This window comes from Castor canadensis, chromosome 3 (genome assembly GCF_047511655.1).
Source record: "Castor canadensis chromosome 3, mCasCan1.hap1v2, whole genome shotgun sequence".
Classification (NCBI taxonomy): Eukaryota; Metazoa; Chordata; class Mammalia; order Rodentia; family Castoridae; genus Castor; species Castor canadensis.
Genome location: NC_133388.1, coordinates 29,845,928 through 29,859,037, shown reverse-complemented (window position 1 = coordinate 29,859,037; position 13,110 = coordinate 29,845,928). Strand labels below are relative to the sequence as shown.

General features: G+C 37.8%; 1 protein-coding gene across 3 annotated transcripts in view; it reads right to left on the bottom strand.

Annotated features, from left to right (window-relative positions):
* Sptlc2 (serine palmitoyltransferase long chain base subunit 2) overlaps nt 1-13,110 on the bottom strand; it is a 116,472-nt gene that overhangs the window by 37,967 nt on the left and 65,395 nt on the right. For all 3 annotated transcript variants that reach the window (XM_074067454.1, XM_074067455.1, XM_020162208.2), the window contains exons 7-9: nt 12,426-12,531; nt 11,166-11,385; nt 8,393-8,519 (exon numbers count right to left, since the gene is read on the bottom strand). In XM_074067454.1, coding sequence (XP_073923555.1) covers nt 8,393-8,519; nt 11,166-11,385; nt 12,426-12,531 — 453 coding nt within the window. The remainder of the gene's footprint in view (nt 1-8,392; nt 8,520-11,165; nt 11,386-12,425; nt 12,532-13,110) is intronic.

The window sequence follows — 13,110 nt, the reverse complement described above, 5'->3', positions numbered from 1 at the left end:
TGGGGCTGGAGTAGCTCAGTGGTAGAGTACTTCCCTAGCATGGGCAAGGCCATGTGATTGATCTCCAGCACTGCAAAAATTTAAAAAAAAAAAGGAAATGTCATGAATAGTTTTTTCTCTCTAACATCTCATTCCACTGTGAAAGTAGATGGCAGGGAAATACAAATTAAGAAACTGAGATAATCAGAAAAACCATAGTGAACAATTTAAAAAAAAAAAACACAAAAAACTCAATCCCCTTTTCTGAAAGCTGGCCTATCTGGCAAAATGTCAGAAGTGTATTTATCAGGTTCTTAATTGAGAGTAGAGTCCATCTATCTTGTTCTTGCTTATAGATGTTAAGTATGTGTGTAGCAATAAACAGCTATAAAGCTGCAGAACAGCTGTGTTCAAATTCCTTGGACAAAGCCTTTAACGCCAATCATGCTAAGGCCTGCAAAGTCAGATTTGTTCTTCAACAAGAGAGACTGGGCCATAAAGGCCACCGATCAGTAGCAGTATGCCTCAGTTCAACAGTAACTGAACACAGAAAATCACAGGGGAAAACAATCTTTAAAAATAAATTTCATTATGAAATAAAAGTAAAGCAATTCAACTACTTCAATGATAAAAAAGAGAGAAAAATCTGATTAGATAATTAAGAGTTTCCTCATATCATGTGACCACATCTGCAAAAGAGGGGCATCTAGTTCAGGACTCCTAACCTGTCCCAGAGGAATACACTCAAAATCCTAATTTATGTTCTGTACTAAGAACAATGTTCTACTCAAAGGCCAGGCTACATTTGTTCAAAGGTTAGCTTCTAGCCTGCTGCTTGTGGGCATCTTAATATTTAGCTTCAAACTAAATGAAACAAGACACAAAAAGGAGTTTCTTAATTGAAAGAAACTTTTTATGGGCACTTGGATTTAGAAGAATGAGATGAGAGCAGAATAGACTGCAAAAGCTCTTAAGTGTTCAGAAGAGATTTCTGAACAGAGAGGGAGGTAAAGGGGTTGCTGATCCATGGAGAAGAAATAGATAGACAAATGATCAAAAACACTATTCTTTGTCAGGCTGATTACTCACAGAGAAACCTAGCTATTCTTTGGAAAATTAGCAGATCAGAAATAAGAAAATTAGAAATAGATTATAAAATAGTCTGTTTTTTAAAAATGTTAAGTATTGTTAATGCAACTTCAGAAGTAGAAATGGATGGAGTTGGAAAAGCCACATGCTATTTGTAGGCAGGTATCAAGAAAACTTGTCTCACACGTGAGCTTAAAAATTTCTCCACCTGTACAGTGGTCTTATTGCTGGCTGATTTCAAAAGCCACTGGTTAGAAGGCCCTTTGTGCTACACAATGAAGAAGCTAATATATAAAAAGGAATTTTTTTCTTTTTGATTGCTGGTAAATTACCAGAGTGACAATGTCCAGAGAAATTTCACTTATGTAGAAAGTTCGATAAGGGATATAAGATCTGATTTTGCTTCAGATAATAAGCTAGCTTTAAGCTTAAGGTTTCTGCAGGGTGAGTGATTGAGAAGGTTGTCAGGGAGAAGCACGAAATCTTGAAAAGAGGAAGCTCAGCAAAGGAGGAATTTTTCTATGATCGGTAGACCAGTTCTTTCAGGGAATCTTACCCAACCACCACACAGTACGTTTTTCAAAGCAAGTATTAAATCTTGTTCAACTCTATGTCCCTCATATGGCATACCCACCATAGGGTAAAGGGTAGTTGCCTGATAACAGGTTTGACAAATGTTGAAACAAATATTTCTTTAATGGCAGTGCTCTGGGCAGTAAGTGTTTTAACAACTAATCAAAAGCTGCAAAAACAGCTTGGGTCCCTACTTGGGTCCACGAATTAACTGAAAGCAGGACAAAAGTTTGGTATCCAGCTTCCACTTTGTATCTGTCTTCTTGCCTCTGAGCCATTCTCTCCTTCACAAGCTTTGCAGCCATCAGAACTCAAGAAGGACAGGACTGATAGATAAACATCCTGTGACAGTAGACAAAGCTCAGCCCTGCCAGGCTCCACCTGATCACTCTGAGACAATGAGCTGCCAGACCACCTGTAGCTGCCACCTATGATCACCCACCTGCAACTGGAACTGTTTAATAGTTAGTTATGCATACTACCACCTCACTCCCAATTCTTCCTCCTCTATTTAAACGTAAAGCAAATGTCTGTAAGGGGAAGATGGGTTGAAATGCTTACTTCTTCCCATGGTGTTCCAGGGAATCTTTCTTTGACCTCCACCATTACTTATCTATTTGACATATTGGGGGAGTGGCCATGAAATAGATGAGGAGACAAGAAAATTATATTATTTTAATAAATACTGAAAGGGCCAGACTCAGACAGTGGAACAAGGAAGTGAAACCTGAAAAGCCAGAACAGCTAGCCCTCTCCCATCTCCTTTTAGATGTTAAGTTACAAGAACAGGGAGACTTAAAGGGGCTACTTGCATGACCTTCCTCTTTGAGGTGTTACCAAGCTGCTAGACTAGCTGTGTTTTGGGTGGCCCTAGGTAACATCTCCGTATTTTAAAATAATAAACAGTATTCATTTTGAGCATTCAGAACCATTGTCTAAACATTCTGATAATGTGTATCCCCCAGCTCAGAAAACCTAAGACCACAGATACAAACCACCATTTTGAGTATTTACTCCTATTTCCTGCATGGGGAATGGGAAATAGTTTCCCCCCAAAACCATTTCTCCCTACTTTATTCTGTTATACTAAAATAAATCCTTGCTAAAACTTCTACCTTGTGAAACTCTTTGTTATGAGACACCTTGAAATGCTTTTCATGTTTGTGGATCTCAAGAATCTGTGATTTTGTGGGAAACTTCATGTAGTTTTGATTTGATTTCTTTATGGCCAGAGATGGTGAGCATTTTTTCATGTGTTTTTTGGCCATTTGGACTTCCTCCACTGAAAAAGTTCCCTTTAGTTCAGTTGTCCCAACCGGAGATGGTCATATATCCTCCAAAAAGCATGGTGGACCCTCCAACTCTGCATCTCATGCCTTCTGCTCATCTGGTAACAGCCAGACCTGATTTATGAAACCTAAGAGTTTGGGTCTGGGGCCTAAAACTCCTGTAACAGTGTCAAGACAAGAGGAGCCTGACCTGATATCAGGGATATGCTGCTCAAATGCACTGAAGGTAAGAATAATACTACACCAGAAAATTTAGTTTTTATTTAGATGAATTTCTAATGATGAGATAACAAATTAAAGAAGAATAAAGAAGAAAAAAAAAAAGCAGAGGCCAAAAACATTCTAGGGCTCAGAAAGCAGACTGTTTGGAGGGAGGGTTAAAAACTGTCAGCCACTGAAAAGAAAAGAGTATTTCTCTTAGAATCCTTCCTTCCAAGACTGTTTGTTCAACAGTTCTGCGCCCCCTCCCCACAAGCATAGGAATCCTGAGCTACTTCTTTAAAGAGTGTCTCCAGTCTCCTAAATTAGTTGTTGACAGTTCTCAGATTCTAGAGGTGATCATTTAACACCTCATTAGTAGTCTATTACTGGAATTAATTCAAATGGGCCAAACCTAATTATAATTAAACCTTAGTCTACTCAAGTATTCCTTTTTTTTCCTCTACATCAATAACCAAATGAGGACAATTCCTTTCAAAACTAAGTACAAAAAACCAGTTCCCTATATAGACAGTGATTTCTGTCATCACAAATTTATCTATTAAAATGTACCTAATCTAGTTTATTCTGGTTCATGATTTGGCCATTTTGGTTTAACGTTCAACTTTAAGAACCCCTCATATTTTAATAATTCTGGATTACGTATGCATCCATTCAACATTTAGGAATTAGAGGGGGAAGGAAAGGAGTAAGGGATGCTTAGGAAGTGGATCTTCCCTTGCCTCCTGTAGCTCTCCTGAGAGCTCAACTGCTCACCACAGATTAGCCCATCTTCCCACAAAAAAGGTGAAGATATTTATTAATAATTAGCTGCATACTATTTGTGTGTATACCTTACTTTCAATCTCATTTCAAGCAGGATTTATTTCCATGTAAGTATTTAATATACTCTGCAACCTAATAAGTTTTAATTATAAAAGTAATATATTCACATGGTAAAGTACAGTTTTGTTTTTGTGGCAGTGGAGTTTGACCTAAGGGCTTTGAGCTTGCTAGGCAGGCGTTCTACTACTTAAGCCATGCCTTCAGTCCCTGAACTACAGTTCTAATAATATTAAATAAAGAACAGATACTTATTAAATAGAGAATATTATTAAGTAAGGAATAGGTATTTTCTCCTCTTCCCCCAGCTACCTCCATTTCCATTCCCCAAAAGTAGCAGCAGGTTCTGTATCTGGCTTTTCTGGTAGTTACGGTTACAATGTTGAAAACCTCTGCTTCTTGTTCCAACAATACTAGATGGTTTTTAGGTAAGAATGTCATATTTTTATTACATTCCATGTTTCCTCTATGAACCACCACCAATTCTGTGATATTACAATTTTTAATTTTTCTAGTGGCATCTGGAGGAGTGGCTCAAGTGGAAGAGCGCCTGCCTAGCAAACACGATGTCCTGAGTTCAAACCCCAATACTGTCAAAAAAAAAAAAGGAAAAAAATCCACCAAATTTTTCTAGTGGCTAGCTTACCTTCATAAATTTAAAAACTTAAACACCAAAGTTGATTTTAAACTTTAGATAAAATCTATTGTTTCTTGCCAGGTAATCTAGCTACTCAGGAGGCGAAGATCAGGAGGTTAACAGTTTGAAGCCAACCCCAGGCAAATCATTTGAGAGACTCTACCTCAAAAATACCCATCACAAAAAGGGCTGGTGGAGTGGCAATCTAGAGCACTGTAGAAACAATTTGGATGACTAAAGATGTCCACGAATGTCACTGCAAGGTATATATGCCCTAAAGAATCTCTCATACACATAAAGGAGACATGTAAGAAGATCACTGTTAACGGTATTATGTAACATTTAAAAGTAGCTAACAACCTAAACAGTTGTTGTGGTTGTGTTAATACTGTGTGGAAAATTATACAACAGTGAATGAGACTCTCACACTCAATATGGATAACTCAAACAGATGATACAAAGCAAATAAAGCAAGGTGCAGTAAGATTTGCACATAACTAATTTATGTAACATTTAAAAAGAAACAATACTGACAGCCCTCATTGTTGGAATTCAGTTTGTCCCTACGTGTGCGTTAATAAGAGTATAAATTTTCAGAACCTGTATGACATTACTAAAAATAGAAAAAACTATAACGTGTTCCTGGTTCATCCAAAAATTCCAGTCCTGCTGGGGGCATTGCTCAAGTGTTAGAGTGCTCGAGTGTAAAGCCCTGAGTTCAAACCCCAGTACTGACAAAAAGAGTACAGAACAAAAACTTCAAATGCCCCCCGCCACCCCGCAATTGCCTAAAACATTATTTAAATATCTATGTAACAACCCACCATGAGTTTCTGAAAAATATAAAACATCTAAAATACTAACTACCTATTTTAAACCCCCCAAAATCGAGAACACTTGCATGTATTACTCAGTGACTGGGTACAGTATGGAATCCATTATAATTCCCACTTGTGCATTCACAGGTCTCACCAAGCTTTAGCACTGCATTTCCTTCAAATGTAGAGACTTAGTTAGATTCACCACTTTCTTCACAGGGGTTTCCACTCGTTACAGGACATTTTCAGCAATTATGCGGGGAAGATGAGTGAGATATGGCACAACAAATTCAAAGAGCTCAAGCTGACAAAAGACATGGCCCCTTCAGGAAGAGCTGAAATATGTCTCAAGTGTCCTACACAGCCTTTTCCCCAGAGTCATGCATAACTGACATTGGTATGCTTATGAAAGCTTATGACAATGGGATTTTGATTTGGATAATTAAATCTCATAAGCATTTCTGCAAATTATTATAGCAAGTACAGTAAGCCTTCCAACAGTAAGGAATACTTAACACTATGCACTATTTATAGACAGATACATAAGAAAAGCTTAAAAACACAGGGAATAAATGAGTAAGAGAAACAGGATCAGGAAAAGATAATGGAAGAGTCTTCTAGATCTTCATTTCTTTTCAAAAAGTAGGATAAATAGGGTGAAACATTAACATTATAAAATACAGGTACAGGGTACATTAGTTTTCCCACCTTTTCATGAACTCTGAAGCACCAATAAAATTCTTAACCTAATGAAATAGGCACAAGTTTACCAATATTAAAGAACCCACAAAAACTACTCAAGAATTTGAACTTGAAATTACACAGGGTCAGGGAACTAGAATGTGTTTTTTGTTTTTTGTTTTTTTTTTTAACGTAAACACAACACCCTTAAAAAACTGCCTCCTGTGAGAACTTCTACCCTCCACATAGCCTCTGCCCTCACCTTGTGAAATAATCCTGTGGTTTTTATCTTCTGGTGGTATTAGGGTCTGAACTCAGGCTTTGCTTTTGCTAGACAGGTACTCTACAGCTTGAGTTACATCTGCAACCCTTACCTTCTGTTTTAACAGAGAAACCAAGCAGCCACCAGAAGTTTATCACACTAATTAAAAGTTTTAGGAAATAATTTTTGAAATGCATTATTTAAAAGCTTGTAGAATACTTTAAAAATAGCTACAAATTCTCTCCCACTGGGGAAATGGTATCTTAATTCTCCATCCCTTTCAATCTGGCCTGGCCTTAGAGACTAGCTTGTTAACAACAGAATAGAAAAGGCCATGGAGTTTCAGCTTGGCTCTCTGGAATGCCTGCTCTCTAAAAGTGCCCTTTCTGGATATCCAGCTACCATGTTACATGGAGAGGACACATGAAAGTGCTCTGGTCAGCAGTCATGGCTGAATCTGGCTTACAAGTCATGCCAGCCAAGATGACATGTAAGTGAAGAAGTCCCAGATAATCCCAGCCCCCAACCATCTGAGTCTTCTCAGAACCTGAGTCTTCCAAGCTAGCCCCAGACACTGTGGAGCAGATAAGCTATCCCTGCCGTGCCTTGACCACAGAACCTGTGAGCATAATGAGATAGTTGTTGTGTCATGCCACTAAGCTTCAGCAGTGACTAGAGAGGCAAAAACTGGAAGCCAGTACTAAACCAAGCCTTTATCTAATTACCATATTTCAATTTCTCACCAGAGAGCTTCAATGGGTACAGATAAGTCATTTATCCAGACATAATGCATCACACAAATCCATGCTCTAGGACAGGGTGAAGAAATTATGCAACATTAACTTCCATAGGTATTGGCCTTTTCCTAGTCACCTAAATCTTTGTTTTGAGCCAAATAAGGTGAAGTACCTGTGAAGTAACTCAGTAAACAACAGTTCAACCATTTTGTGTCTGTTTCTCTCTATATCTATGTACATATGTCTATACATTCACATTTATCTCAGATTGAAGCATACTCTTTCCAATAATACCATATCAAAAAGGAGATAAAGTTGCAGCCATTGTTAACAGAGAGCTACTTGTAAGACTCCAATGCTATATGTGCAACATTAATGATATGAAGAAATAAATTCACAAAACTGACATTGCTCACACTTAGCTATTTCCAAAAATCTCTCCTTAGAGATCACAATGATCTATGCTGGATCAGAAACAATACTAAGATGATTTAAGAAAACCATTTTAATCAAAATCAGGCATACTATTATTTTATTCTTATTTTTCAATGCAAATCAAATCAACTCTACAATAAGTATTACAAACTCTAGAGTAGAGAGCTCAAGGCTGATAATGTAAAATTTTTCCTAAGAGCCAAGCTGACTATAGACGCATTAAAAGAGCAACAAGCAAAATTAAATGCATGTACCTTACTGGAAATGGAAATACTTTTTAAAGAAACAGCAACAAAATTTCAATTGCCCTCCTTCTATTATAATTGGTCTGCAGTCAACACTGCCCTCTGGTGATGCAAAATAAAAGTCAAAGTATGTAGTTTGGATACAAATCCCACCAAAGAAAAACATTTCAGATGACCTTCATTAACTACTTTTTTTTTCCTCAGTCTTTTAAATCAAGGATACTTATTCATACAAATAGCAGTTCTTAAATATGCTATTAATGAAACATCACTACATGGTGAATTACAACTTCATATGAAATTATACAATTCAAGAAAGACCTTGAAGGCCTATTTCCTACAAGAGGGCATGTATGAGAATAAGAGGAGAACCTCACTATCTGTAAATAAGAAAATTCCACAGGAAGGAAGCCAGTGTAGTTCTCAGAGTGTATGTATTTAACACACTGAGAAGTATCCATGGAAACCAGAGCCACACAAGCCTGCAGCCCTGTCCATCAGGAAGCCTGACTCCTTATGTTAGGAAAAAAAGCTCAACAAAAAAAGAGTACATTTGGCTGCTAAGTAGCTTAGGAAATGATTCATGAAAAAAAAAAAAAGACTCACCAAGGCTGGTGCCATCCTGCCCCATGATGCACTTCATGGAGGTGATGACCTGCTCCACTACAGGTGGTGACAGGGATGTGGCATACACGGCACTGTGAGAATGTGAACGCAGGTAGTCTATCAGCTCCTGAGGAGTCATAGAGGAAGGTGATTAGACACAATTCTTCAATTTACTGGCAAGGTCAGTGCCTTCCTTCCAGGGGCTAGGTCCTCCCTTCCATAGCTGGAACAGGGACACTAATCTGAGATGCAAAGTCAACCAAAATGGTCAATGCCTACAACTGGGTCAGAAACTTGGCTGTTTTGTTTGTTAAACTAACATTAAAGCATCTCGCTATATTTGTAGAACACATTATTTAATGCCACAAATTAATGTACAAAGCTGAATTAACAGTGTTGGATTGCTTTTTCAAATACAATGATTTATTTCTGAGTATTACAGAAAATGTCATCAGCATCTCACATCATGCCTGCAAAACCCATCATGAGACCCATAAAAAATAATACAGTTTTCTTAAGCTGGGGGTGTCTATTGCTAGCTATGTTCAAGGCCCTGAATCCATATCACCAAATAAAATAAAAATCCTGTCTGTCAATTACAATTTTGGAAACAACTGATTGCATATCCCTATTCTATAGTGTCTTTTAACATCACTTAAATCATTAAGTAAAATGTGCACACTGGAAGCTTATGTATTACCAGGCATGGCTGTACACAACTATAATCCCAGATTTGGGAGGTTGAAGCTAGAGGATCACCAGTTGAGGTCAGCCTAGACTACCTAGTGAAACCCTGTCTGAAAAATCAAAATGAAGCTTATGTACCAAAACCAAATAAAGAGACACAAAATATGGCTATAAAATACACACAAAATATAGCTACAAAATAGTCTATTACTTCTAAAATACTAAAAATTGTACTAAAAACCCCAGACACAAATTTTTTTTTCATTTTTCTTTTATTATTCATATGTGCATACAAGGATTGGTTCATTTCTCCCCACTGCCCCCACCCCCTCCCTTACCACCCACTCCGCCCCCCCCCCCCCCCCCCGCAATACCCAGCAGAAACTATTTTGCCCTTATTTCTAATTTTGTTGTAGAGAGAGTATAAGCAATAATAGGAAGGAACAAGGGTTTTTGCTGGTTGAGATAAGGATAGCTATACAGGGCATTGACTCACATTGATTTCCTGTGCGTGGGTGTTACCTTCTAGGTTAATTCTTTTTGATCTAACCTTTTCTCTAGTACCTGTTTCCCTTTTCCTATTGGCCTCAGTTGCTTTAAGGTATCTGCTTTAGTTTCTCTGCGTTAAGGGCAACAAATGCTAGCTAGTTTTTTAGGTGCCAGACACAAATTTTATACCTAAATGATCTCCCAGAAAATGACCTTCCTATCCTTTTACTCATAGCAGCAAATATTACCAAATTCAGTTGCCTTTCCAAAGTGAGCCTAGTTTCATTAACAAAAAAGATAAAAATTGGGACTAAAATCTATCAAACCTGATTAAAACCACTGAAAATGGTTTTCTCCAAAAGGCAATCAATTATTAAGACAATGACTGTTCTTTAAGACTCCCAAGGTTGACTTTTAAGGAGGAATTTAGAGCATTTACAAACATCTACTATGTGCCACTTACAAATACTTGACTTTCAAAAAAATTTTTATAATGTTGCAGTGAGATTTTTACACACACACACATAATGATGAGGATCAAATCCAGGGTATGATACTATGCTAGGCACGCATTCCACCACTGAGCTAAATCCCTAGCCCAAGGTTTTGTACAAAACAGTTTTATGGAGATATAAAACACATACCATTATATTCATCTTTTTAGAGTGGACAAGTCAATGACTTTTAGCATATTCGGAGTTGTGTAATGTTATTTTAGAAGATTTTCATAACCCTAAAAGGAAACCATTAGCAGTCACTTTCCATTTCCCCCATCTTCTCAGCCCCTGGCAACTACTTTTAGTTTCTATGCTGATTCTGGAAATCACATATGTGACCTTTTGTGACTGACTTCTTTCACTTAACATAATGCTTTCAAAATGCATCTGTGTTGTGGTACAGATACATATTATTTTTTAAGCCCTTACTACAATACTACAAGTTAGATATCTATATTTTACTGACAAGAAAACTAAAAGGTTAAATGCTTTCCCCTGAAGTATCACAAGGCAGGTAGAGAAATATTCAAACACAGGCCTCTGTGTTCACCATGTCTCCCATGCCACATTAATTCTTAGCTGCCTCAGAGTTCACTATATAATTTACAACTGAAAAATACAATGCTTTAGGATACCCTAGAGCTAGCACAATCTTTTCTCTTCCCGTTTCTACATTTATTCACAACATGTGTGAGCCCAAGGGAGAGAAACTGTCTTTTATTCCCATTGGCTCCATGATAACCCTATTAACTTTTGAAATTGTCAGCGCAACTCAAACCCTACAGAAGACTGTGGCAAACAGAAAACGCCACTGTGTATTCTTCACAAAAGAGGGTATTCTATATTTCAGACGAGAATGTAGTTTAGAAAGAAGCCCAAATAAGAAAACAAACAACAATGAACAGAACCAGCCTTTAGCCCAGTGAGGGAACATCAGAGTCACTCCCCCCAGGCAGCTAAAGCAGGAAGCCCACTGGCACTAGGAGCTTGAGCCACAAACAAAGATCTCTGTATGCAGTTGGCAGGGCCCATCTGCTAGACTGTTACCAAGTCCCCCAGTCTCTTTTCACCTCTAATTGCCCATTTGGTGGCCAGTTTACCTTCTTGCCTCCAATGTATCCTCCAGATGCACCGAAGCTCTTGGTGAAAGTTCCCATCATCACATCTACATCCTCAGGATCCAGGCCAAAGTAGTCTACCACGCCTCTACCTGAAGGGCCAAGGGCCCCAATGCTGTGAGCCTCATCAAGATACAAGTATGCTTTGTATTTCTTCTTGAGGGCAATCACTTCAGGAAGGCGGACAATAGATCCCTCCATGCTGGCAAAACAGGTCAAAAAAAAACCCTGAGACTTTTTAATTCTCAAAATTAGCAATTGGCCATTTTATTATTATTAATATATTATTGCTTTTCAAATTGTCTGACAACTCCTTCTGTGGTTTTAGACTAACAAAGTTAGATAATGCCATGGCTATGCAGAAGTCCAGGGGAAAGGAGATTGGATCTTTTAAGACATGTGGCACAATATAACTGATCTTATTTCACAACAGAAAAAATTAAGGTCACAGCAGATTCCTCTAAAGCTTGTAAATTATAGGCAACATTAGACTTTGTATCACATTATACATGTAAATAAAATTGCACATAAGAATAAAAATATTAGGGAGTAAAACAGTATGTTTTAAGGATGACAAAAGTTAATCAAGGGAAAGTATTTCTTAAAATTAAAATGTAATTTTTTTTTGAGCTGGATTTTGCCACGTAGTCTTGGCTGGCCTCTAATTTGGGATCCTCCTGCTTCAACCTCTCAAGGTTTGGGATTATGAGAGTGCACCACCACACCCAGCTTTGTAATTTGTCTTACCATATTAGAATCCACATTCTTGCTGGGCGCTGGTGGCTCATGCCTATAATCCTAGCTACTCAGGAGGCAGAGATCAGTAGGATCACAGTTTGAAGCCAGTCCAGGCTGAGTAAGACCCTATCTCGAAAACACCCAAAACAAAAAACAGTGCTGGTTGGTGGAGTGGTTTAAGTGGTAGAGCTCCTGCTTAACAAGCATGAGACCCTGGGTTTAAACCCCAGTACCACCAAAAAAAAAGAGGTTCCATATTCTTGTGCAAGTTCTACAGACAGTATAAAAACAAACAACCCAAATAGAAGCGGAGGGGGGTGACTGTTTAGTATACAGACAAAAAACCTATTGTGTTTCAGTGCCAAATCTACTTTGGGTATTTTAACAAGTCATAAACACTGTCTCCTTAGTTTCCAAAGAGGGCTAGTCTAGTATTCCCTTCAGCTTAAAATTTCTATGACTTCTTGAGCCCAAATCACAAAGATAAAAATAATAAAGAATTACCTATATATTCCTTCCACAAGAATTAGAATTTTCTTCCAGGGCCTTCTTGTCCGAGGCTGACCATAAACAATGGCATCTTTCAATAGCTTCTCTAGGCTTTGCATATCTACAGCGCACAATGAAGAATCGAGTTACAAAAGTATCTTCCTCTTTCCTAACTTTATTCCCAAAATGGAAATATACATTTCCTATTCAAGGAAGTATCTCAGATAGCAAAAAGACATTAACATAATTAGAGATGAGCAGAAAAAATAAGGCAAAATGGGTGAATTATTACCACTATCAGTTGAAATCTAAATGTGACAAATGTTCAAAACTATCAATATGATTAAATGGCAGTGGCAGCTGATAGCTTCAGTTGGTAGCTTATGAAATGATCACTGATTTGTGTTAAATACCTTGCCATTTGGTTAGCTTTTTTGTGTTTTTAGAATTAAACTTTATCTCTAGTCCCAGTGAATCTTTCAGAAACAAATAAAGACTGAAAAAGAATGTGAGTAAGCCATCACAAATGTATGTGCCTCCTAAAAAACAAATATGAGAAGAACAAACCTCAAAATGCATGCTCTATTTCCTTCCCTGGGATGTGCTTGTTAATTAGCCTTCCCTTGGTAATGTGTTAAAAGTACAGTCTGGAGCACGTGTGAGTCTGTGTTAAGCAATTTTGGTAATCAGTTAAAGACTG